The 21,871-nt window shown below is 46.7% G+C and overlaps 1 protein-coding gene across 9 annotated transcripts in view; it reads right to left on the bottom strand.

Annotated features, from left to right (window-relative positions):
• TEAD1 (TEA domain transcription factor 1) overlaps window positions 1–21,871 on the bottom strand; it is a 270,542-nt gene that overhangs the window by 62,197 nt on the left and 186,474 nt on the right. For 4 of the 9 annotated variants that reach the window (XM_047877736.1, XM_047877737.1, XM_047877732.1 and 1 more), the window contains exons 3-4: window positions 14,568–14,632; window positions 11,966–12,028 (exon numbers count right to left, since the gene is read on the bottom strand). In XM_047877736.1, the coding sequence (XP_047733692.1) occupies window positions 11,966–12,028; window positions 14,568–14,632 (128 nt within the window). Of the gene's footprint in view, window positions 1–11,965; window positions 12,029–12,117; window positions 12,181–14,567; window positions 14,633–21,871 lie in introns of all 9 variants that reach the window. The other 5 variants (XM_047877731.1, XM_047877729.1, XM_047877730.1 and 2 more) reach the window with 2 other exon arrangements.

The following is a 21,871-nucleotide window of genomic DNA, read 5'->3' as shown; positions in this document are numbered from 1 at the left end:
AATGAGAGGTTACGAACACCTCTCAAGGTGATTTCTGAACTGAAGTAATGCCACAGGTCTCACCACAGGCGCCTTCCACTGAGAGGAACAAGCCTCACAGCTTCTCTGGGGCCCAGGCTAGGGGAGCTGGGACAGCGCAGCCCAGACTTCTCGCAGGCCTGGCTGATGCAAATTCTGAGGAATTACTACAAAAGATCTGTGGGCTTGGCTCTATCCCAAAAGCACCATCCTCGCGCCTGCGGGGCTCGGCTGGCTAAGCGTCCGACTCTTGACTTTGGCTCAGGTCATGATCTCAAGGTTCCCGAGTTCGAGCCCCGAATCGGGCTCAGTGCTGACAGCACGGAGCTGGTTTGGGATTCTCTCTCCCTCCCTCAAAAATAAATAAAAACTTTTTCTCTCTCTCAAAATAAATAAAAACTTCAAACAATTTTTTTTTTTTTAATTTCAAATGCACGTCATGGGCCCCTTTCAGACCTGAGAGTCCCCTGTCGATGAAATGCTGATGACGGGGGTGATTTGGCACACCCAGATACAGTGTGTTTGCACACGCTCGGGTGGATGGAAGGACTCAAGAATTAAAAGTCCAGGTCCAAAGAGAAAGGACTCCCCCACATCTCCATGGCCCATTTTTATTCTACTAGAGGTGCTGGAGATGTTCCCGTGTGCTGCGCTGACTGAAAAGTTCTTCGAAAAGCTCATGAAAGTTTGATGCTTTTTTTTTTTTTTTTTTTTTAAAGGAAATCAGTCAAGGAGGAAAGGAGAAAAGTCACCAGCTTTTGTATGTCACACAGCTTCGGAACATGGCCGTTTCCTTTTGCTAAACATAGTAAGGTTGGACTCTTACTGCCCAGCGTTCCAGGACGTGCCTGAATGGGACACACGTCCGGAAGCAGGAGAGCAAATCAGTGGTTCCTAGCTCACCAAGTTGTTCCGTGCCAGTAATAGGAGCCTCTCCAGGCTGGCTTGAACCTGCCTCGGCGTGACGGTAGTGGGTTGCGTTACCTTGGGCAAGTCATTGAATGCTCTAATTTTCTTCATCTATGAAACAGAGTTGTACTTTATTCTCTAAAGCCTTTCTGGCTCCAAAAGTATTTGTGGCGATGAGTGTGAGTTCCATTTATAAGCAAATACGTCTTAACACACACAGCCGGAAACCACCGGCAAAAAGACAGTAAGATGTTAAAATTTGGGCAGCTCCTGGCCACCTATCCTAACAGAGAGAAAGCCAAGCGTGGAGAGGAAATTTTATCTCAAGTAGAGGTTCTTTCTGCACTTGACCTAGCTATTTGAGAATAGGCAATTTTCTGCAAATGGACTAAAATGTCTATACCTCTGATTTCCTACCTTTTGAAGTGGAGACACTCTACCTACTCATCTAATTTTAGAACATCTCCCCGTTTATCTATGATATATATTTGAAAATTAAAAGGATTAAATTTTATTATTTAAAATCTAAAGCAACCCTGCAGATAAAAAGCACGGCAAGCAAGATCCTGAAATCAGAACCGACAGCCTGGCTATTGACCCACTTAATCTGAAATGGGAGTACGGAATGATGCCAAGCTGAGAGATTTCAATGGAAGGGACTCTAAATTGTCATTTGCAGCCTAGAGATACAAGCCTGGCTTGGAAGAAATTATAACTCTAAGTGTCAGACCTGAGTAAATTGCTTCTCTGTGTCACTCTGGTCTAATATCCTGGACTTTTGGGGCGTCCCACTCCATCCTTACCACTCACCCCAGAATAAAGGGGGCAGGGCGGTTGTTAATCTACCCAAATAACTGACGCTTAAGTAAGTTCAAAAATATACGTTACACTTGTACATCAGAATACTTTTATTCTAAGATGTTTTCACACCAACATTTCTGAAATGTGGATGAGATTTACAAAGGACAAGCACCCTGTTTTATCGTGAAAAACTGTTACTAAGTCAATATCAAGTTGCGGTCTGTGATGTCTTACAGGACGGGAAATACTCTGAGTGTGTGCGTGTCTATACGTGACCTTGCATGAACAAGAACACCGTGTCCTAGCAAAAAGCCTGGACAACTTCACACCGAGGCCTCATTACTGATTTTAAGTCCCTCCATCCCTAAGATTACGAAGAATGAGGCCACAAAAAAGCTGAATATTTGGGGAATGGAGAATAAAAGGCAAATCTCCTTTTCCAACTGAATCCTAACTCAAGCCCATGGTCTGAAATGTGCAAAATATTTATGGAGCAGGAAACACGGGGGCTTTAAGAACAAATGGCCCGTCTGTCCGAAGAATGAGGTCAGACACAGCACTGTGCCGAGGGATGCAGGTCTCAGAACCCACTCGACTTTCTTCCTTGTCCAATTTCTGGCACGCCATGCTGTCAATGGCCTTCCCTGCCTCAGCCACACGGGGTCCAGCAGGCTGTGTCATGCATAAACTCCTCAGCCTGAAGCCTTCCAAACTGTTATTGCCACTTAGTAAACAGGCTTTCATATTTCATGAAGCAGAGCAAGGCTGCTGCTATACCTCTGGGTTCCACAGACTGCCTCCTCGTTATGGTTTAAATGTGCACGATGTTTGGAAAGTGTCTACAGTGTAATATACGTGACAGGAAGGTGGCCAGTGTCACAAATGCACATGGCTGAAGCAGTGCACTCTTCAGACTCCAGGACATGTGATGAATCAGTCTCCAGACAGTATGGGAGTCTTATTCCCACTTTCCTCTGCTTCCTTGGCTTTTGATTACTCTGAGGAATCAATTCTCTTATTGTTTTCCAGCACTAGCCATCAACAACGTTAAAGATAATATAAAGTTCACAAGCTTGCAAGTATAATATTATAGCTGTTATATATGGCATTTTAATGAACAGCATACTAAATCAATATACTCCAGTTTGTTCAGGGGCTGTCAATTTAAAACTTAAAGACTCCAATCTACTTTATTCGTAAGGAAGTCCACTGATACACCAGGAAAAATAGGCAACGTTGGAAAAAAAGACCACGGACTCAAAATCTCTGGATAGCTCTTAAATGTTTTTCCCCAAGTGCACTTTTCCCAGCAATACAAAAATACAGTACAGGAGAGGAAAGATAGCAATTTGCTTGCAAAACCACTTTTTTCAGGAAAAGACAAAACACAGGATGCTCTCCTAAAAAGTCATTTTGCAGATGTTGCTTTCACCTTGCACTATGTGGATTCACATGACCTCTGTGATTATTAGCGCTAGCCCCTGAGTACATAAAACATCGCAAATGTGTAGGATGGTTTGGGAGAAAAGATGGAGGGCACTTGAATTTTTCTAGCCATGATCCCTAATTTACTTATTATTAGAGAAAGCAGGAGTAAATACAAAAGGGGGCTATTTCGGTCAGGCAACAGCTAATGCCAGGGGGGGAAGGCACATTCATACTTCTCCCGACTTGCCATGTAATGAGTAGCAATTAATTCATCTTATTGTATTTCCAAATGCCAGAGACTCCATTCACATCAAAGAAAAAATTTTCAAGGCTTTTACTATTGTTCATTTTTAAATGTACTAAGCTATATTTAGTATTTTATAATTGTCAATAGGGTTTCCTTTAATTTTGATGTGGGGCTTAGCATCATAAAAGATTGTAGATGAGGATCCAGGTGATTTATAGGTGTGCCTGACAACACTACCAGGAAACCTATCATTGAGGTCAGCTAAAGCTAGGTCTGGGTGCTGGGGAAAAGGCAACCTTCTGACCATAGCCCCCTTTCCCCTGGGAGGTGACAGTAAGAGGCAGGAAGTAAATCTCTCCCGAGGAGCCAGAGGAACCCACGCAGGCAGCAGGCTCTAGTTTGGCTCCAGACTGAGTTCCAGCTCCCACCACTCATCTGCTGTTTAATTCAAATATACAGAAGTGCCTGGGTGGCTGAGTCGGTTAGCATCCACCTTTGGCTCAGGTCACGATCTCACGGTTCGTGGGTTCAAGCCCTGCGTCGGGCTCTGTGCTGACAGCTTGGGAGTCTGGAGCCTGCTTTGGATTCTGTGGCTCCCTTTCTCTCTCTGCCCCTCCCTGGCTCATACTCTGTCTCTGTCTCTCTCTCTCTCTCTCAAAATAAAGAAACATTTTAAAAGATTAAAATTAAATAATTCAAACATACAGACACAATGAACAGTGAGAGATGATGTGAAAGCATCTTGAGTCAGAGAAATGAGCCCTCATCCTTGACCAGTATTCTTTGGGCAGAGCTGCATGACATCATGTGAAGAGTTTGGGCTTTGGTGCTAAATGCAGATCAAATGCAGACTTGGGACCCTGGGTAAGTCACCTGGCCATTGAGCATCTGCTTCCTCATTTGTAAAGTGAGGCCCGAGAACAGCGCCTTCAGGACTGCTTTGGGAATTGCATTAAGCACTCCCCAGGGTGCCCGCAGCCTTGCCATTCAGTGAACTTGCAGTCTCTGGGGCGCATGTGACCCGAAATGCTTAAGACACCCTGGCCCCGATCACATGAACTTTCAGCTCTCTGGTAGTCTAGAGCATCGTAGACACTGGGGGCCGATTAACAACGGGATTTCTCTAGCAAGCGATAAAAACGGAGAATGAGGGTGTTTCCGTTGCCCTTAAAAAGAAAATCCAGCCCTGGCTCAGTTCACACAGAAAGGTGAATGCATTCAGCCCTCTGTTTACACTGTGAGTTCCGCATCACCACACGGTTGATAAGAGGTTCTAATTCCAACACACCCAAGCCCGAGAAATAAACGGTCTCCACCCTTAGCTTGAACTCAGGTAAATTAAAAACAAGGCAGAGAAAATATCACTGGGGAGAGAGGGTGAGTGCAAAAGAACCCCCTGAGGATCGGAAGGTATCAGGAAGGTGCTGCGTCATTTCCCAAATCCTGCGGCCGAGCCAACTGTCTCAGGACTGGTGCCGGGACAAAGGAGGCTGTGGTTTCAGGCTTCCGTGGCCGTGTGTACCGCTGACAGCCATCGCCTGAAGGAGCGGGGTGGCTCAGCAGGCCACGGGGAGCACCGTGGGTGAAGTGAGACGTGTCTCCCCTGTGGACGGGCCCATTCGTGGCCGGCATCGGTGGTGACACAACCGGGAGGTAGCCTTGTGAAGTGCAGCAACGCCCCCAGAGAAGTTCCTGAACTCTCCGCGAGAATTAAATCAACAATTTGAACTTTAAGCTCTCTGCTTATTGGAAGGAACGGCAGATTGGGAAGAATGGCCTGCTCAGAAATCAAATCACAAAAGGCCACCAGGGTGAGGATGAAGAAAACGGCCCCGGGGAGCACATGTAGCTCGTAAATTAGTCACCAACGACTGGACGCAATCGGACACTCACGGGCCCTTTTCTGCTCTCGTGGCATGACGCAATGTCAGCAAGTACTGGCTTTTCTTCAGTGCGAGTCCAGAGCTGGACATGAACACGTCCACCGCCTAAGATGTATTCCTGCTGAGGTCAGGGCAGAATGAAGAAGCCCTCTTTTCTTCGGAGTACCGTCTGGACTTGGGCACTCCAGACCCCAGGAGGCCCGGCCCACCTTCTCAGGAAGATGACGATGGTCCACAGGGGGTGGGTGGTCTGCAGGTCGCCTTTCTGCGGCTGCCAGGGAGGGGAGGCCTCTGGGCAGGGACTGGACAACCCCTCGAGGCAACTGAACATCCCGAGATAAGAGACTCGGAGGAGGAAGCTCGAAGTAGGAACCCTAAGCAGCAAAGAGAGACTGCTTCGTGTGTGGACCACACTTCTGCGTTCTTTTTATAGGCTGGGATAATAAATCGCTGCGCTTCCAAAAAAAAAAAAAAGGGGGGGGGCTAATGGCCTCTTGGGCAATTAATGGTGAGCGAAATAATTCAAAGTAGAGAATAACTTCTAGAGCTGTGGGCCAGGCTCGGGACCACGCCGCACGCTGTCTTCTCTGACAGGCTGCCGCTTCTCCACTGCTCGGCCGGAGATCGCAGTGAGGGGCTAACCTGCGGGTGAGGAGGAGACGTGCGACAACAAATGAACCTGCTCTGGGTGACATCTGCAGGTGCAGCTGGTGACACGAGGTCCGAGGGAGGAAAGTCGGCATCCTTGGAATTGCTAAAGGCACGTTCCACCGATCCACAGGTCCTTCCCATGCTGTACCTGCGTGGCTCCATCTTTACCTTGTAACTACCATCAGGCCTAGTTACAAAGCCGTGTGTCACCTACAACCACCCCAGAGCCTGTTAGAGCAGTGGGTTCAAAAGGATTTTGTCTGGGCAGGGACCACAACATGGCACGCCCAGCGCTGCGGAACGATTCCCTCAAAGCTAATAAGCTCCCTCTTAGACCCCCAGTTAGCGCTCTGATTTGTCTCTTAAGGCCCGTTAGCCCAAGAAGATTGAATCAGAAAATAAAACACTGCAAAGTGTATGCTTAACGTCCAAAATTCTGGCACTCTGGTCACAAGTGCCTTATATTTCCTTATCCATTTTAGCAGGCTCTTGAATCTCAACGGGACTCCGCCAACCCCTTCACCCCTTCTTCCTACTGGCCCGGCTTCTCTGCTCCTGGTTCTTCGTCTCCTCACAGCACTCCTCGACTACCTCAACCATCCCCTCGATCTGCTTGCCCCTTGCAGCCCTCCCTTGTGCTTACAGTCTGGGGCCAAGGCCATCCCAAATGGCTAGCCAAGTCTATCTTGGTTTAGGCCTCTACATACATTATTAATTTCTTAAGTTTATTTATTTATTTTGGGAGAGGGAGAGTGTGAGAGTGAGCAAGCAGGGGAGGGGCAGAGAGAGAGGGAGAGAGAGGGTCCCAAGCAGGCTCCATGCTGTCAGTGCAGAGCCTAATGTGGGCTCGAACTCACAAACCGTGAGATCGTGACCTGGGCTGAGATCAAGAGTCGGACGTTTTACTGACTGAGCCACCCAGGCACCTCTAGGCTGCTTTGCATAAACAAAATGTCTCATGTTGGTGCCAATGGCTTTAGCACAAATTCAGAGTAAATGATGGATACAAATCTAGACTCATTTTAGGACAGGGGCAAAAGGAGAAAATAGTTTTCACTGGATTTATTTTCTTAGGGAAATAAATGGCAAGGAAAGATACCATTGCTGGGGGGTGGGGAGAAGAAGGAGATTGTGATTGGCTGGGGAAAGAGGTTGGGGAGAGGAAATTAGAAAAAGAATACCATTTTGCCATTTGATTTCTTCCACTGGAAAAAAAAAATGAAGAGAAATACATCATAATGAAAATGATCATTTCTGGTTGGTAGAAACAAATATTTTATAGTAACTCTCTTCACTTTTTCATGTTGTCCTATTTAAAATAGAGCAGGAAGAAACTCGTAGTTAACTGATGCATCCCCTCAGTGAACTGCCATTACTTTAAGAGAACCCAACCTTCAATAACCTATATGTTCAATGCTGCTATTGAAAAGTGCACACTTTTCAGACTTAGTAGGAGAGAAGTTTTAAACATCATTTACTCTTTAAAAAACATCGAGGAAGGAAGAGAGCACAGCAGTCGAGGGGACAGGAGCGGGAGCCAGCTGAAGAGACTGTGTGTGTGTGTGTGTGTGTGTGTGTGTGTGTGTGGCTGCCCCTGGTCCAGGTCAGCACCCCTCTCACTCAGATCCTACAGCAGTCCCTGAATTAGGCTCTCTGCCTCCCCCTAGCCACCCATCTGAAAAGGGTGGGAGAGAACTTTCCAGCCCAGAGCACATCCCACGGCTCAGAGATGAACCTCATTCTCTCACAGAGGATCTGGGACCTTTCTGTTGGGCTTGCCCAGGTCCATCCCGTGCCTCCAAGTAATAGTGTTTTTCATGGTTCCCCAAACACCCCGATATCTCAGGGGAACTGTCTTCCTTTCTCAGTGCCCAGTTCTAACAGCACGCCCTCCCCAAGTCTTTCTTTAATTCTACACTCAGAGCTGACCACTCTTTTCACTGGAGTCTTTGCACCACTCTGTTCAATTTCCACTGCAGAGCCCCCTAGTTGGGGAGCAGTCTCCTGGATATCTAGTATTTCCCCAATTGTGGCCAGAAACAACAGAAATGTTAAGTGTTCCTCAAGAACAGAGATTGCTAATTCGATTCTCTATGCCCGACATGTACTCGAGGGTCTAGAACACTGGGTTCTCCATGAAAAGTTTGCTGTGCTTTATGAAGCTCCAATCTCCATGGAAATCTTAAATGTCCACAAAATGAAAACAAATTTTGTTATGACAGCTAAAACTAAAGTCCACACATTTTGGGGTGATCTGGTTTACGAGCAAGCACTCTGAGAACCATTTCTGCACTAGCAGAAGAGTAAGGCTGACCTTTGGGTCTCATTCTAACAGATTTTCAAGAGCATGACTTTTGTAGTAAGGATGACTCATCCTTAATTGGGACATGAGCATGACCACGCTCTTCTTGAGTCTGGTTTCTTCACAGGAATATGGCACAACCGGCTGCCAAACATGGACTGTCTTGTAAAGGCTGCAGGGACAGTGGAGAGTCACCTCTTTTTCCCTTTGCCTAAGGCAGTGTGGTTTTCAAACTGTATTCAGTGGAACACCCCAAGAGGCCATTGCTAAGGCTAAAAGAGCACGAGCCCCAATTAAAATAGTTTACTCATTTATATATGAAATGCTTCAACAAAGATTTCAACCTGAAACACGAGTTTGCAGCTTAAAAAAAGGCTGGAAAGTCACCAGCCTAAAGAATTCGACCGCACCCTTCCCCAGGAAGGAGGGAGGCTTAGAGGCAGGAGGGCTCCCATGGAAGCCACGCCTGGCGGCGGCCCCAGGTGTAAGCAAACCACTTTTTCAGACTCCAAGGGAGGCCAGAGGGATGAAGCCTGGCTTCGTTCTCTTTAAGGAGGGCCTCTGTCCACCCCAGAGAACACAAATCCTTGACTTCTGAGCACATAGGAAAAAGGCCCAGCAGCGGGGCTGAAGCAGGCGGGGCAGGCCATCAGCCACCTTCTCCGGCGAACCTGGCTACATCTTCCCAGGCAAAGCATGGCGTCTCTTTTTGAAGTCTGGACCCTTGCTGCCACCCCCACGGCCCGCCCAGAAGCTATCGCTGTTGTCTGCGGGGATGACTTCAACCTTCCACAGTGAGTCTGCCTCGTTAATGAGTGTGGGAGGCCAAGGCAATGTGGCCGTCAGCCTGACCCCACAACGAACTCAGTGCTCACCCCTGCCTCCCACGAACATGCTGGGAGACACCAGACCTGAAGGGGAAAGCACGGATAAACCGGTGAGACCTACCTCTCCAAACGAGCCCACTGCCTGCCTGGTAATGGCTGGTTGGGAAGGCTGAGGAAGGCATCCCTCACATCAAATGCTCACGGGAGGCGAAGGCAGCAACATGTCCACTGGCTGTCACCTGTCAGTCTGGTGACAGCCAGTCTCACTCATTCTCCTCGGCTGGCCTAATGCCCTCTGGGTGGTGACACAGCGGCTCTGCGATAGGACCTCACTGCCCTGAACTACGGATAATCACCACAGTACCAATCACACATTAGGTCCACATTCTCACCAAGGGCTCGAAGTTCACAATTCGCCTTGTTTCTAAAGTGTGGGTGCCGAAGAGAGGGCTGGTGGTCAGAACTGCACGCCCAGCTCCGAGGGACACGAGGGGGGGCGACACAGCGCGTGCTGGCACAAGACCTTCTGCTTGAGAACACTCTCCCATCTCCACTGGATGAAACCCCGCCTCAAAGACCAGTGGGGTAGGCATCAGAAAGACCGGAGTTCAAATCTTGGCAGCGACGTGTGCTGGGCTTGGTAGCTTTGGGCAAACCAACTGACCTCCTGGCTTCTTAAATATTATCCCTCAAAATCTGAATAATGGAACTCACTTTGGAGTGAGCTTACTGAATGAGAGGACACGTAACAGACTTTGCATACACTCACTCGGTCTTTGCATTCCCCAACAGCAGCACCGTTGCTGTGCAGCCCGTCCCTGGGATTCCCTCCACGTTTTCTCTGGGTGCTTTCTGCTAACACTCATCCGACAGTGCCCTCTATTCCGCATTCCTATTTCCACGGCCAGCTCTGTGAATAGGGGGCTGACTGTTAACTGCCCACCGTGATGGACACCATGCCTGGAGCACTCCACTGGTATTAGCTGATGGGAAGAACAAAGGCCTCCCTTTTCCCAAGAATAATGTGGTAGGGAGGAAGGAAAGGAACCGCAAGAAGATGGAGGTGGTTCTTGGAGCTGAAACGCTGAGCCGGTTGCTACCCTACTGCCTCTGTTTCCACCTCCTCCCTGTGTCTGTCCCAAAGGAGAGTGGGCCAAGGCTGAAAGGAGGGGGAAAAATCGTCTTTTTTTTTTTTTTTTAATAAGAACGAACACAAATACAACAACTGTGTTTGCATGATGTACATGTACGTATAAAGTACTGGTAAAGTGTTTCCACGGAGGAAGGCTCTCAAAACCCCTGAATAAGAAAACGAGTACTTCCGATATCCCATGGGGCTCCCTTCTGGGCAGGAGAGCTTAATTCATCACGTACAGGGCTTTTGGTCCAGGGCTGTGTGCCCTGGGCGAGCATGTAGGAACCACACAGACGGTACAGAAATAGAGCAATTCATAACATCGCGGATGGAAACACAGAATGGATGTCTGTAAACTTGTTTGAACATCATTAATTCGTTAGCGCAGAGAAACTAGATACAGAGTCAGAACTTGAGCGAACGCTGGGGGAGTTACATCCACATAGAGAGGACGGCGCCTTTGGTTAAAAAGCAGGATCTGTGAAGTTATCTTAATCTTCCAACTGCTCAGCCAGTCAGCTAAAAGCCAGCCACCATCAGCCACACGTGCGAGCGAGCCAGCATGCAGCCCACTGCAGAGGGCCACCAAATGCTCCTTCCTGGTCGCTAGTCCTGTTCCACAGCCAGCCTTGTTTGCATAAAAAAAAAAAAAGTTGGAGGACTTTGGGAAGGATCCCAGTGTTCAGCATTCAGTGCTGTGAAATCTCACTTCGTTCTTTAGGTTTAGAACAAAAACAAATTTAATTAATGTATGGAAAAAATCAAAATGGAACAACAACAAAAAAAGGCATGTGGGAAGGGCAACAATATGGGCCACAAATTCATTTTTATTATAAAGTAAAGCTCTTCTATGTAAACTATAATTCCTTTGCATTTTTAAAATGGGGCATTATGGAAAGAAAAAGTCACTTATCTTTTACTACAAATTTTGGAAGGGGAGAAAATACGGAGAACTTGCATTTTAAAAATCTCAATGCCTCCATTTTTGCTGTGAAATATATTTTCAGAGACTAGAAAATGAGGCACATGGAAAAAACAATTAAACTAAACTCAAGTAGAAATGGAACTGCAAACACGGATTTGATTAAGAGCCTTCCCATCTCTTAAGATTTTTTTAAAGGCCTCACCTCAAATTTCTTTTTTAATAACAGAGCTGTACCCTTAAAAAACAATATTGAGCAACGTGGAAGAAATCTGGCAGAAAATACTGTCTGTTTTGAAAGAATACTTGAAAAATTACATGAAAAGACATATTTTTCATAAGTATTCTCTAAAATACATAACAAGTACAAAAAAATGACTTCTAAATATTTTTTTAAAGTAATCATGAGAACTACTCTAGAAGTGATGCATTTTATTTTACTTTATTACTTTTTTTTTTTTTTTTTTACAATTTCTACGCTAACTTTGTGTCTCTGGACTTTTTTTCCTCTCCCAGCCCAGGGCTGTTTGGTGGACATTTGAAGGTTAAAAAAAAAAATCATGTTTCTGAGCTGAAAAGTTATCAAGACCAGCTTTCTGCTGCATTTGCATTGTTATTAGGGACACACACACACACACACACACACACACACACACACACACACTAAGCTTAATGTGAGGCTAGTACAGAAACAGAGATTAGACACAAAGAAATGTAAACAGCTCTCACATGCGAGGAAACTAGGTTACGAGAATCCCAGCACCAGGCATTCACCAGTCACCATGGAAAACAGGAAGTGAGATGCATAGCAACCACAAGCCAAAAAGCAGGAAAGCGCATACCTTTAGCTTGGAATGAAAATCACGAGATTTCCTTCTGGCAAGAACCTGAATGTGACTAGACACCTGCAGGGTAGGGGAAGGGAGGAAAACAAAGGAAAAGCCTGTAACCATGGAGATGAAAAGCCCCCTACAACTGGGCAAGCCAGACGTACCTTAATGGCGGCTTGAATTTCTCGAACTTTCTTTCTTGCTAAGACCTGTATATGACTAGACACCTACATTGTTCGGGTTTATGAGGGGAAACAAAACAAAACAAAACAAAACAAAAAAAGGAAATCAAATATAAAATCGCTACTCCTTGGGAGGGTTTTGGGGTGGGGGTTGGGGGAAGGTTATTTGCATCTCAACAAAGCTCTGCAGTTAGGAAATACACAGTCCCAGCCAGACACCAAGCCCCCAGCGCTGCTCTAAGCTTTTCAGACTGGGTCATCACTGCAGTGACTTGATTCAGGATGAAAGTTAGGCTGCTTTTAGTTTTCTCACCAGGGAGAAATCACGGGCACGGGATGAGAGGGGGAGAGTGGAGTTGTTTTCTTGATGAAATTTAAAAGGTGGGGCTAGAGGTAAATGAAAATATTTATAGCTTCTCAGGATCAGGAGGGAAAATCCCTCCTTCTCAATTTAGAAGAGACCATCCATAAATTAGCACATTCTGCAGAATCAAAAAGCCGAAGCTGTCGGTTATATTCTGATCTCATTAAGAGCTCTGGATTCTGTAGCAAATGTTAAAATAATACCGACATGTAAATTAGATCTCACAGAGAAATGGACAGACCCAGTCAGCAGAGGGGTTTTTTTTCTCCCCCCCCCCTTATAAATATCTTCAATCCTTCCACTCTTTTGGGTACTGACTGGGCGCGAAGTGGATTTGCATATTATTACAAAGCGAAAAGTGTGAATACAGCCAGCCAGCCATCCTGTTAAAAATCTGGGTTGAAAACCACACGATTTGCTGAACAACAAATTCACATTGGAGAGGTATCACCAACTGCTGCCTAAAAACATCCCCAGGATGCCGGGGTGTTGGAAACCAAGCCAAGCCCAGCTTCGGAAACACAATGATTCCACTGGGTAAACAAATTTGCATCTCTTTCAGTGGGTTACATTTGGTTAAATTTAGAAGAGTCCCCGGTGAAGGGGTTGGGCACGGGACTAGGGCTCACAGACCCAGCAGAGAGATAGCCCAGGTCCACCGCTTTCAGTATGCTGGGAACTGGATCTATTTCGGAAATTTAGAACCCTACATTGAAAAGTTCAGCAACTCGGACTGAGAGGCAGTTATTCCATTTCGAACACTATACTGACTATAAAAACAGGATTGATGGTAACAAAAGATCCTTTTATCTTTAGCTTTATCTTTGAGTTTCAATGATTTTTGTTTGCAAGTTGCCTTTTTTTTTTTTTTAAGTACAGAGAAGCGGGAACTCCCCCATCATCGTCACCCCTCCATCCAGCTCCTGCTTTTACTTGTTCTCCCCCTACTTTTGTTCTTACATGATTCTCTGACTTGCCTAGGGCCACTGTCCACTGTCACAGGGTGGGGGGAGCATGCACCGAACAGACAGTGCCCTGCCTCTGAGCCCTGGCAGGAAGCCACGGCCCTCTGTGCTGACTCAGCAGTCGGGCTCCTGGCGGGGGCACATGTAACATTCCTGGGGAAAAGCTCTCCCCGTCATAAACACTCATGAAAACAACTCATCGCTGAGCAGAGAACCGGAGTCTGCTGCTCATACTTAACGAGATCCACAGTTAAGCTTGCCTTTTGGTACGATGATAGTTTTCAAAATCCGTGCCAGAGAGATCAGCATAGGTCAATATTAAAAAATAATTGTGCTCTGTTAACAGCTCACCCATGAGGTTTGTTCGAGGCTCTTCCCCCCTTTGCCTTTCTCTCTTTCTTTCTCCGTTTTTAGCTAAACATGAATTGCTCATCCATTCCAGTTCTGAACTGGGTCAGAGATTTGGACCGCTTTACGTCAGAAGGAACGGGGAGAGAGCCAGAGCCCTGACAAAGGGCAGAGGAAAATTCCTGACGCTACTCTGCACAAAGGTATTCAAGTTATAACTTCATTTCAGTCACAGCAGCTACTGACAAAAAGCCATAGCTTAAGGAGCAACAGTTCCCTGGACGCACATCATTCAGTATTATGTTCAGGCCAACAGTCATGGCTGCCAGTGTTACTTTTGCATCGAAATGATGACTAATGCAGAATTGTTCCAGGATTTTACAATGCGCAAAATCTCAAAATTTCGTGACTTCCAAGTGTACTTGCACCTGCAGCGTCTGTAGCGTTTACAGATGCGCAGTTCGGGAAAGAAACAGAAGTATTAAAGTACAGTACCAGACCAGTGCATACACTGTCCTTGGCAGTGAGACTTTCCCATGTGTGTATAAAAAGAACTCTGCAGACCACATCGTAAAGGGTCACTGAAATGATGAACAGTGAAAACTGAGCCAATTGGAAACACCTCCAATACTGACGTCCTTACAGGGAACTCAAGTTGGGGGCTCCTAGGAGCCAAAGCACAGCCAGCCAGTGCAGCCAAAATGCCTCGTCGGGCCATTCGCTGACATGCACAGTGTCCAGGTACGTTATTTTACCTGTTTTCTGGTCCTCGTCTTGCCTGTCCTGAGTTTGATGTATCTGGCTATCAATTCATTCCTACCTGAAAGAAAGAAGAATTTACAATAAGATGGGTTACTTAAAAAAAGAAAAAAAAAAGCCTCTGAAAGCTAAGAAGTTAGAACAAAAAATTTTCAAAGTTGGAGCTGTGTATCTATTCATGCCAGAAAAACAAAACAGTACGATTGTTTGCAAAAATATTTGCTAGGGGAAATTAGGATGAAGGGCATTTAATTACTAGGATCAGCAACTGAGGGCAGAAATGTGCCTTTTTGTTTCTTTACACGTTTTATGCCTGAAGAGGTGGTCAACCTGTACGAGCAACAAACACAAGGCTTTGCGCGGGAATCCACAAATCTGTTTCCGTCTTAGTTTCCATGCCCATTTCGCTGCACCCACGTTTCCATCCCTAGTTCACTCCAGTTAGAGTCGTGAGAGCCACCGGAGACTGACCTGCTGTGACCACAGAAAACCTACAACAAGGGGCTAACGACATTCCCGAAAGATGTTACTGTCCTAGTAACTAACTATACACGAGATCATGTTCATGAAAAAGAAAAAGAAATGACTTAACTACCTCAAAGCTTTATAACCTGTAGGGGAAAGAAAATGCCTACAAGAATAAGCAAAATCTCCCGGCTTTACCCCACCAGGAGACGGAGATGTCAGACAGGTAATCTGACTTCGAAGAAGTATAATGTCATGGGAGAATGTGTCCCTGAAGCTAAGTGGGGAAAGGTATTAATAACACTACATGAAATAAAAGCCCTCTCGTTCAGTTAACCACATTTGTTAGCTGTAGAGCTGGTTGTAGAATTCGTTTGTGCTGCCTTACTTTGCAGACATTCTGCATAACTGAAGAGGGCAAGAACTTTGTCTGTTTCCCAAAAGCCTCCCCGGCACCCAACACACTGCTGGGCACACAGAAAGAACCAATGAGACACAGCCTCTGGTGACAGAGAGGGACCGCACCCCCCCAGATCTCCCCTGGCACAGTAAAAAACTGGCAGCCCTAATGAGGATCAACCCAAGAGTGTCCTTGTGGAAAGCTCGTCTGAGGATTCTGAAGACTCCCTCGGCACTGCCTAGAAGGTTCCTGTCATCATGGCTCTGTCCGAGCATGTCTGTGTTAGGACCATGCAGATCAGGGTCACCACTGGAAGGCAAAGGAATTGTGGGATCCTGGGGCTGGGAGATTCCTCTGGGTCATCTGCTCCTACCGCTAGAAGCCTAGAGTCTTATAAACGTAACCAAGCACTTATAGAATTAAGGAAGCAGTCCACTTTATCTTAAACCATATTTAAGAATGAAAAGGGGCGCTGACTGGCTCAGTCAGTTGAGTGTCTGACTCTTGATTTCAACTCAAGTCACTTGATCCCAGGATCATGGGATCAAGTCCTATGTGGGGTTCTGCACTGAGCATGGAGCCTGCTGGAGATTCATTCATTCATTCATTCTCTCTCTCTCTCTCTCTCTCTCTCTCTCTCTCCCCTCCCCCTCTTTCTCTCCCTCTGCCCCTTTCCCCTGCTCACACACACTCTCTCTCAGAGGGAAAAAAAAAAAAAAACCAAACACAAAAAAACAAAAGACCCTCCTTATTTGGAGCTTCTTAGAACTTTTATCCCCAGGTTCTCCTTGTTCCTGTTCACATGAGCGAGGCTATGCACGTGACTGACTCTCAGATATTAACAACTTTCAGGTCTTCCTGGAGTTGTACCTAGGCCAAACTTCCTCTGTTCCTGTTACCTGTGGCAGCTTTTGGAACACTACCACAGCCATCCGGTGAGCATCCTTTATCTAATTTCCTTTCATAGGCTGGAGCCCAGAACCGTAGTGGTGCTCTTCCTATGACAAGTCCACAGCAGAATGAGTCTATCACCTCCCTCATCCTAAATACCCTACTTCTGTTAATGCAGCCTAAGACTACATTTGATTTTGGGGACCCACAATAAACTGTCAATTTACGTCACTTGAACTCCTAGAGGTCTTTTTCATATAGACTACTCCTCAGATATATCTCTCTACCTCTGTGCCCAGTCTTTTCGTGCACAGTTGGGATTTTTCAGATCCAAATACAGCAGCTTACATTTATTGCTACTGCATTTCATCCTGTTAGATTAAGTTTATCATTCCAGCCCGTCAGGATCCTCTCACATCCTCATTCTTGTCTGAACTTACGCTTTAACCACGGGAAAAGGACCTCTAAATTCAGGTTTAAACTGCTTCTCTGAGCATTCTGTTTCAAACTTTTGAGAACTACCAATATCCCCTGTAGGGTCCTCGGGTCTGCTTCTCCATCTCTCAAATGGTTGTACAGATTTTGCAATTTGTCTCAAAGGCTCGCTGACAGCACAGCCCGGCTAGGAGTGCCTCATTACCAGAAGCCAGACCTAAATGACAATGTCTGCAGACGAGCCAAGCATCCTCCAGCCCAGGGCCTCACTGTGAGCCCTGTTTAGGGCTGGCTGAGTGGCCAGAACAAAATAAATCCAGGGTTCTATATTACATGCAATTTCACCCGAACCTTGTCCTGATGGCAGGAACGTGCCCTGCCCCCATACCCGTCTTCTGTGAAAGCAGACGCGGTTGTGTGACTTGTGTGACACATGTGGGACATGTGGTCCCGCGGGGAGATGAACATTCAGATCAGCCACATTTGACCGTACACAACCCTGCGGTCCGTGCGAACGATACCCGTCGGAGCTAAATGATGTCAAATCAAACTTCTCAACATTACCCTGTCTACAGCAGGGCCTCGCTGAGCACCTAGCATGCACTACGCGACAGCCACCATTTCACTGAAGCTTGTTGTGACTCTCACGTCCCTGTTCTTTGCGTAAGTAAGATCACCTTTCGAAACCCTGCGTTCTTTCTTTCATACCACGTTTGAAGCCGTGAAGGGTAATTAACTTGAGGTTTCTGCGTGTTTCTTGCCTCCACAAGGGGTACCGCTGATACGACTTTTAAATTCAGATTCAACTAACTCTGAGCACCCACCTGATCTAGTAAGTACAGTGTTTGTTAATCACTTTATCTCGTGTGAATTTTTTAATCACCATGCGGGCAGCTTTGTACGCAGAAACAGTATTTGGGCTTACCTGGCTTTTAAAAATGGATATTTTATTCATTTATTTAAAAAACAAGGGGCGCCTGGGTGTCTCAGTCAGTTAAACAACCAACTTTGGCTCAGGTCATGATCTCAGAGTCCATGAGTTCGAGCCCTGCATCGGGCTCTGTGCTGACAGCTCAGAGCCTGGGGCCTGCTCTGGATTCTGTGTCTCCCTCTCTCTCTGCCCCTTCCCACTCAGGCTTTCTCTCTCTCTCTCTCTCAAAAGTAAACATTAAAAAAAAACAGATGTAAACACTCTATCTAGTTCATCCTTAAGTTTTAAGCTCAACTTACATATCTTATAATTTTTATAATCACTTTCAAAGGGCCATTCAAATAATGTTTGCTCCATTTTACAAAGCTAATTGAAAGTCCTTTAAACGTTTAAAACTGGGTATTTAACTTAGAATATATTTAATTCTTTTAATTATTAGAATTGTTTGAATTTCCAAAACCTTCCCTTAAACAACTCTTAGAAACCTAACGAATTATCTTAAATGCTCTAATACTGCTTACAATTCTAGTAAGACTTCAACCCTCCCCCAGATCAAGTCTAAACCAATTACCTCATTGCACATTTTAATTTGGAAAAAAAGGCTCACCTGTGGCACGGGCCAAATTATTTTAATTACTTGAAACATCAAATGTGTATAAATCCTCTGAGTCAAATATTAACACTATATAGCTTTGATTCTGTTAAAATCTTCTGTTTTCAATTCTAAATCTGCCCAGAATTAAAATATGCCTACCATTATGGAAACAAGGATGACATTCCAAATGACCGTGGGGTATCTATTAGGCACCCCAGGGTTGGACATACTTTTGGGAAATCAACAAGGTTCTGAATGGATCTTGGTCAGTGACCTTGACAAGAGCATCTGAGCCCTATTTATATACATTTCTATAGTACGGCTTTCCAAATGGGGTGATCCATATAGTCCAGAATTCCCTTGCCAAGGACTGGGAGCTTGGGCACCCACAATCACCGATGTAACTGGCAGCCGGCCTCGGATCACACAGCATAGTCTTGTTTTGCAGTCATGATCAGGATGCTGGGAATTGGAAATGTTAACCCTAATTTTTCTCTTTCTTCTAAAACACTTGCGAGTGTGTGTGTGAGCATGCACGTGTGCGTGCGCGCGCACACACACACACACACACACACACACACACACACGCAGTGGTCCAGTAACCTTACATTACAAACAGGACTTTCAATAAAGGTAATGGCAACGGTAAGCATGCATGACATTCCTAAACGCACCCTACTGGCAGGTGGGGACCACCTCTTTGCGCCTTCTACGATGCCTGCCTGGTGCATCAGGGATATAAAGAGAAGACAGACTGCCTGCCCACAAGGAGGTCACTGGTCAACACAAAAGCTAAGATAAAAGCGCCAACCAGCTCCAAGGGTCACACTAGGACTACCGCCATGGAAGAGGGTCTGATAACATACACGTGCAATCGGACACAGTAATTTACGAAGTCTAGAAAGCTGTCCCCAAAGTACTGGAACATCATGTAGGCTTTTAAGGACAGATGATACTTTCTCCCATGTTTTATTATGAAAAACTTCAGACATACAGAATTTTTTTTTCTCTTTTGCAGAATCTCACAGCACACACTACGTACGTACCCACCTCCTTCGCTTTTTCTATACTTGCTTCGACATGCCTTTCTGTTCCTCTGCCCATCTGCCGAGCTCTTATCTTATTGCTGCGGTTGCGTTTCGTGTTGTGGTGGTTTCCGCAGGCATGGGGACACTTTTCCTAAGACTTCAATGTGAGTATCATTAACTGAAGTGTTAAGACGGAATGGAGGGGCATGGGAGGAAGGCCATGCCACACGGAACAGCGGCATTTCCTTACACACAGAAGCAGGAACGTGGAACCCCACAAAACCACACCTGCCGGCCCTGAAGCTCCCTTGACTGCCCCACACTTCCTTTCTGGGCCCAAGAGTTTCTGACCCGATAGTCAGCGCCCACAGCATTCACGCCTCACCTTCACACTTCTCTATCAATATTTGTGATAGCTTATAGAGCTCAGTGCCAATGTCACACTTCACCACTAAGTGTCATTATACTATAGCTACTCTGGGGCATAAAATGTCCGTTAGACACCTACACCCCCTTGCTTCTTTAAGCCTGAGGCTCGGCAGCTGTGGCTGCCCTTGCTTTTCCCACAGGCAGCGGGCAGCAGCAAAGACAGACAAAGCCCGACTCGTCACTTTCCTACCGTGATCCTCACCAGGCACCGCAATCCAGCCTTTATTTATTCTTCCCTTCTCTTAAAGCACATAACAGCGTTGAAAGTGAGCCATCATCGCTGCTCCCATGCCCCGGATGGCCGTGCAATCTCCCGCTAAAAGGGACAACAGGGAGCAAGACTCCAGCTGAAAGGCGAGGAGTCTGCACGGGGCTTGCCTTGCCCAGACAGAAGACTGGTTAACGTTGTTGTGGGCTGGGTGTGTGATGGGATGTGGCCTCAAGGTCATGTTTGAGGCCCAGCAAATGCAGGGTCTGTGGCTAGAAATTGTAGCCCAGAGACACTGGGCTTTCACAGCGTAAGAGCCACTTTGTAATTGAACGGAGGCAGGGAGCCACAAAGAAAGAAGTAAGGCACGGAACCTCCTCTTAACGGCTGTAGCCGGGGTTCAGAGGCAAACTCACACCAGGGGAGGGCTACCCACCCCAGGGGCAGGGCAGGGGCTCTGGTCACTGCACACTGGCCCTCTCCTTGCTGGGAGGGACACCTGAGGATCCCCCACGTCTCTTAACCACGTAGAAAATCAGAAAGGAAACTCCAACTTCTCCAGACTGCTAGAACGAAGCCGTATCAAATAGACACTGATGCCATGGTTGCGACCTCAGGGCCTTCTTCCACAGCCCCTCACAAACCCTAACTCAGCTCAATGACCCTACTGGCTACCAGAAGCTTCCCTGTTAACACCTTGAGCTTTCCAAGCTCTGTACCCGCACGCACAACTGCTTTTCCCTGTATTGCCCTGACTCTTTTCTGCACATCTGGATTCTGCTCATCTTTCAAATGCCTCGTCCGTCGTGAGCCTTCTGGACAGAAGAGGCCTCCCTTTTTCTTAAACATCCACAGCCTCTGACTTGGGCCTCTTCACTGCTGGTTCATATCCTTTCTGCCTTATATTCTATTGTTTCGGTACATGCCATGGCTCCAACCAGAAGTCGCTGAAAATAAGAACCAATGGTACTCCTCTGTTCTCTGCTTCCCCTTCCCAGGCAGCTCAGCGTTTGTGGAGTGAGTCACTGACAGGGGCAGAAGCAGGGCTGCTACCTCCCTGTGATCAATGCACTATGGCACGGGATCATCAACATAAAGCGAACACAGAAAAGGGAAAGATGCCCCAGTGGAAAGAAGCAAAGAAGACGCCTTCCGCAAGGTGACGAGACCGTGGGACGTGGCTCTGTCCTCCGACACAGGAGCGGCGCCCTACAGAGAGACGGTTTACGAAGTACTTTCTCGGGCAAGATTCTCTAAGGTGGTGGTAAAATACTTTGTAGCCACGAATCCCCCCCGCCCCCTTTTTCTTCCCTGTCAGCTGAGGTTCCTCTCAAGGAAAAATTCTCTTAGGCTTTGAAAGTCAACACCAAAATGCACAAGTGTAGGGGACGATGTGGGCACCAAGGGACACACACTCCTCCTGAATCTATGGGGAGTCTGTAGGAATGGACACTGCCAGAGGAGGCAGTCAAGGGTCTTTATTAACTAACCTGGGAGGAGTTAACAATTAACCTTGTTTTCCACATGGCTGCCATTGCACCAGCAACACGGGGAGGAAAAGGAGGCCTACTGAAGCTGGTCAGTCACCGTCTAGTCAGACAACTGATGGCACCTGCAGAGCACAAGCAGTATGCCAGCATCACGGGGGGGTATGAAGATGCCACTGCCTTCAAGGAACCTACACCTGTGAAGGACCCTCATGACAACGGAGTCCAGTCGCCCGGCCCAGGCCTGTGCCTCTCGTGCACCACAGCTGATGCGGCCCACGTATCCGAATGCTTCCGTGATAAATGCCTGCCCCTCCCACTTTGCCAGACAGGAAGTTCCACAGGAGCACCGGCCACACATTGGGGTCTGTGCATCACTGTACCCCCGGGGTCGAGCACACAGCAGGTCCTCAAGAGTAAGTACACACTGA

The sequence above is a fragment of the Prionailurus viverrinus genome, chromosome D1 (genome assembly GCF_022837055.1).
Source record: "Prionailurus viverrinus isolate Anna chromosome D1, UM_Priviv_1.0, whole genome shotgun sequence".
NCBI lineage: Eukaryota > Metazoa > Chordata > Mammalia > Carnivora > Felidae > Prionailurus > Prionailurus viverrinus.
The sequence above is the reverse complement of the archived record's forward strand: the minus strand, read 5'-3'. Positions and strand labels throughout refer to the sequence as shown.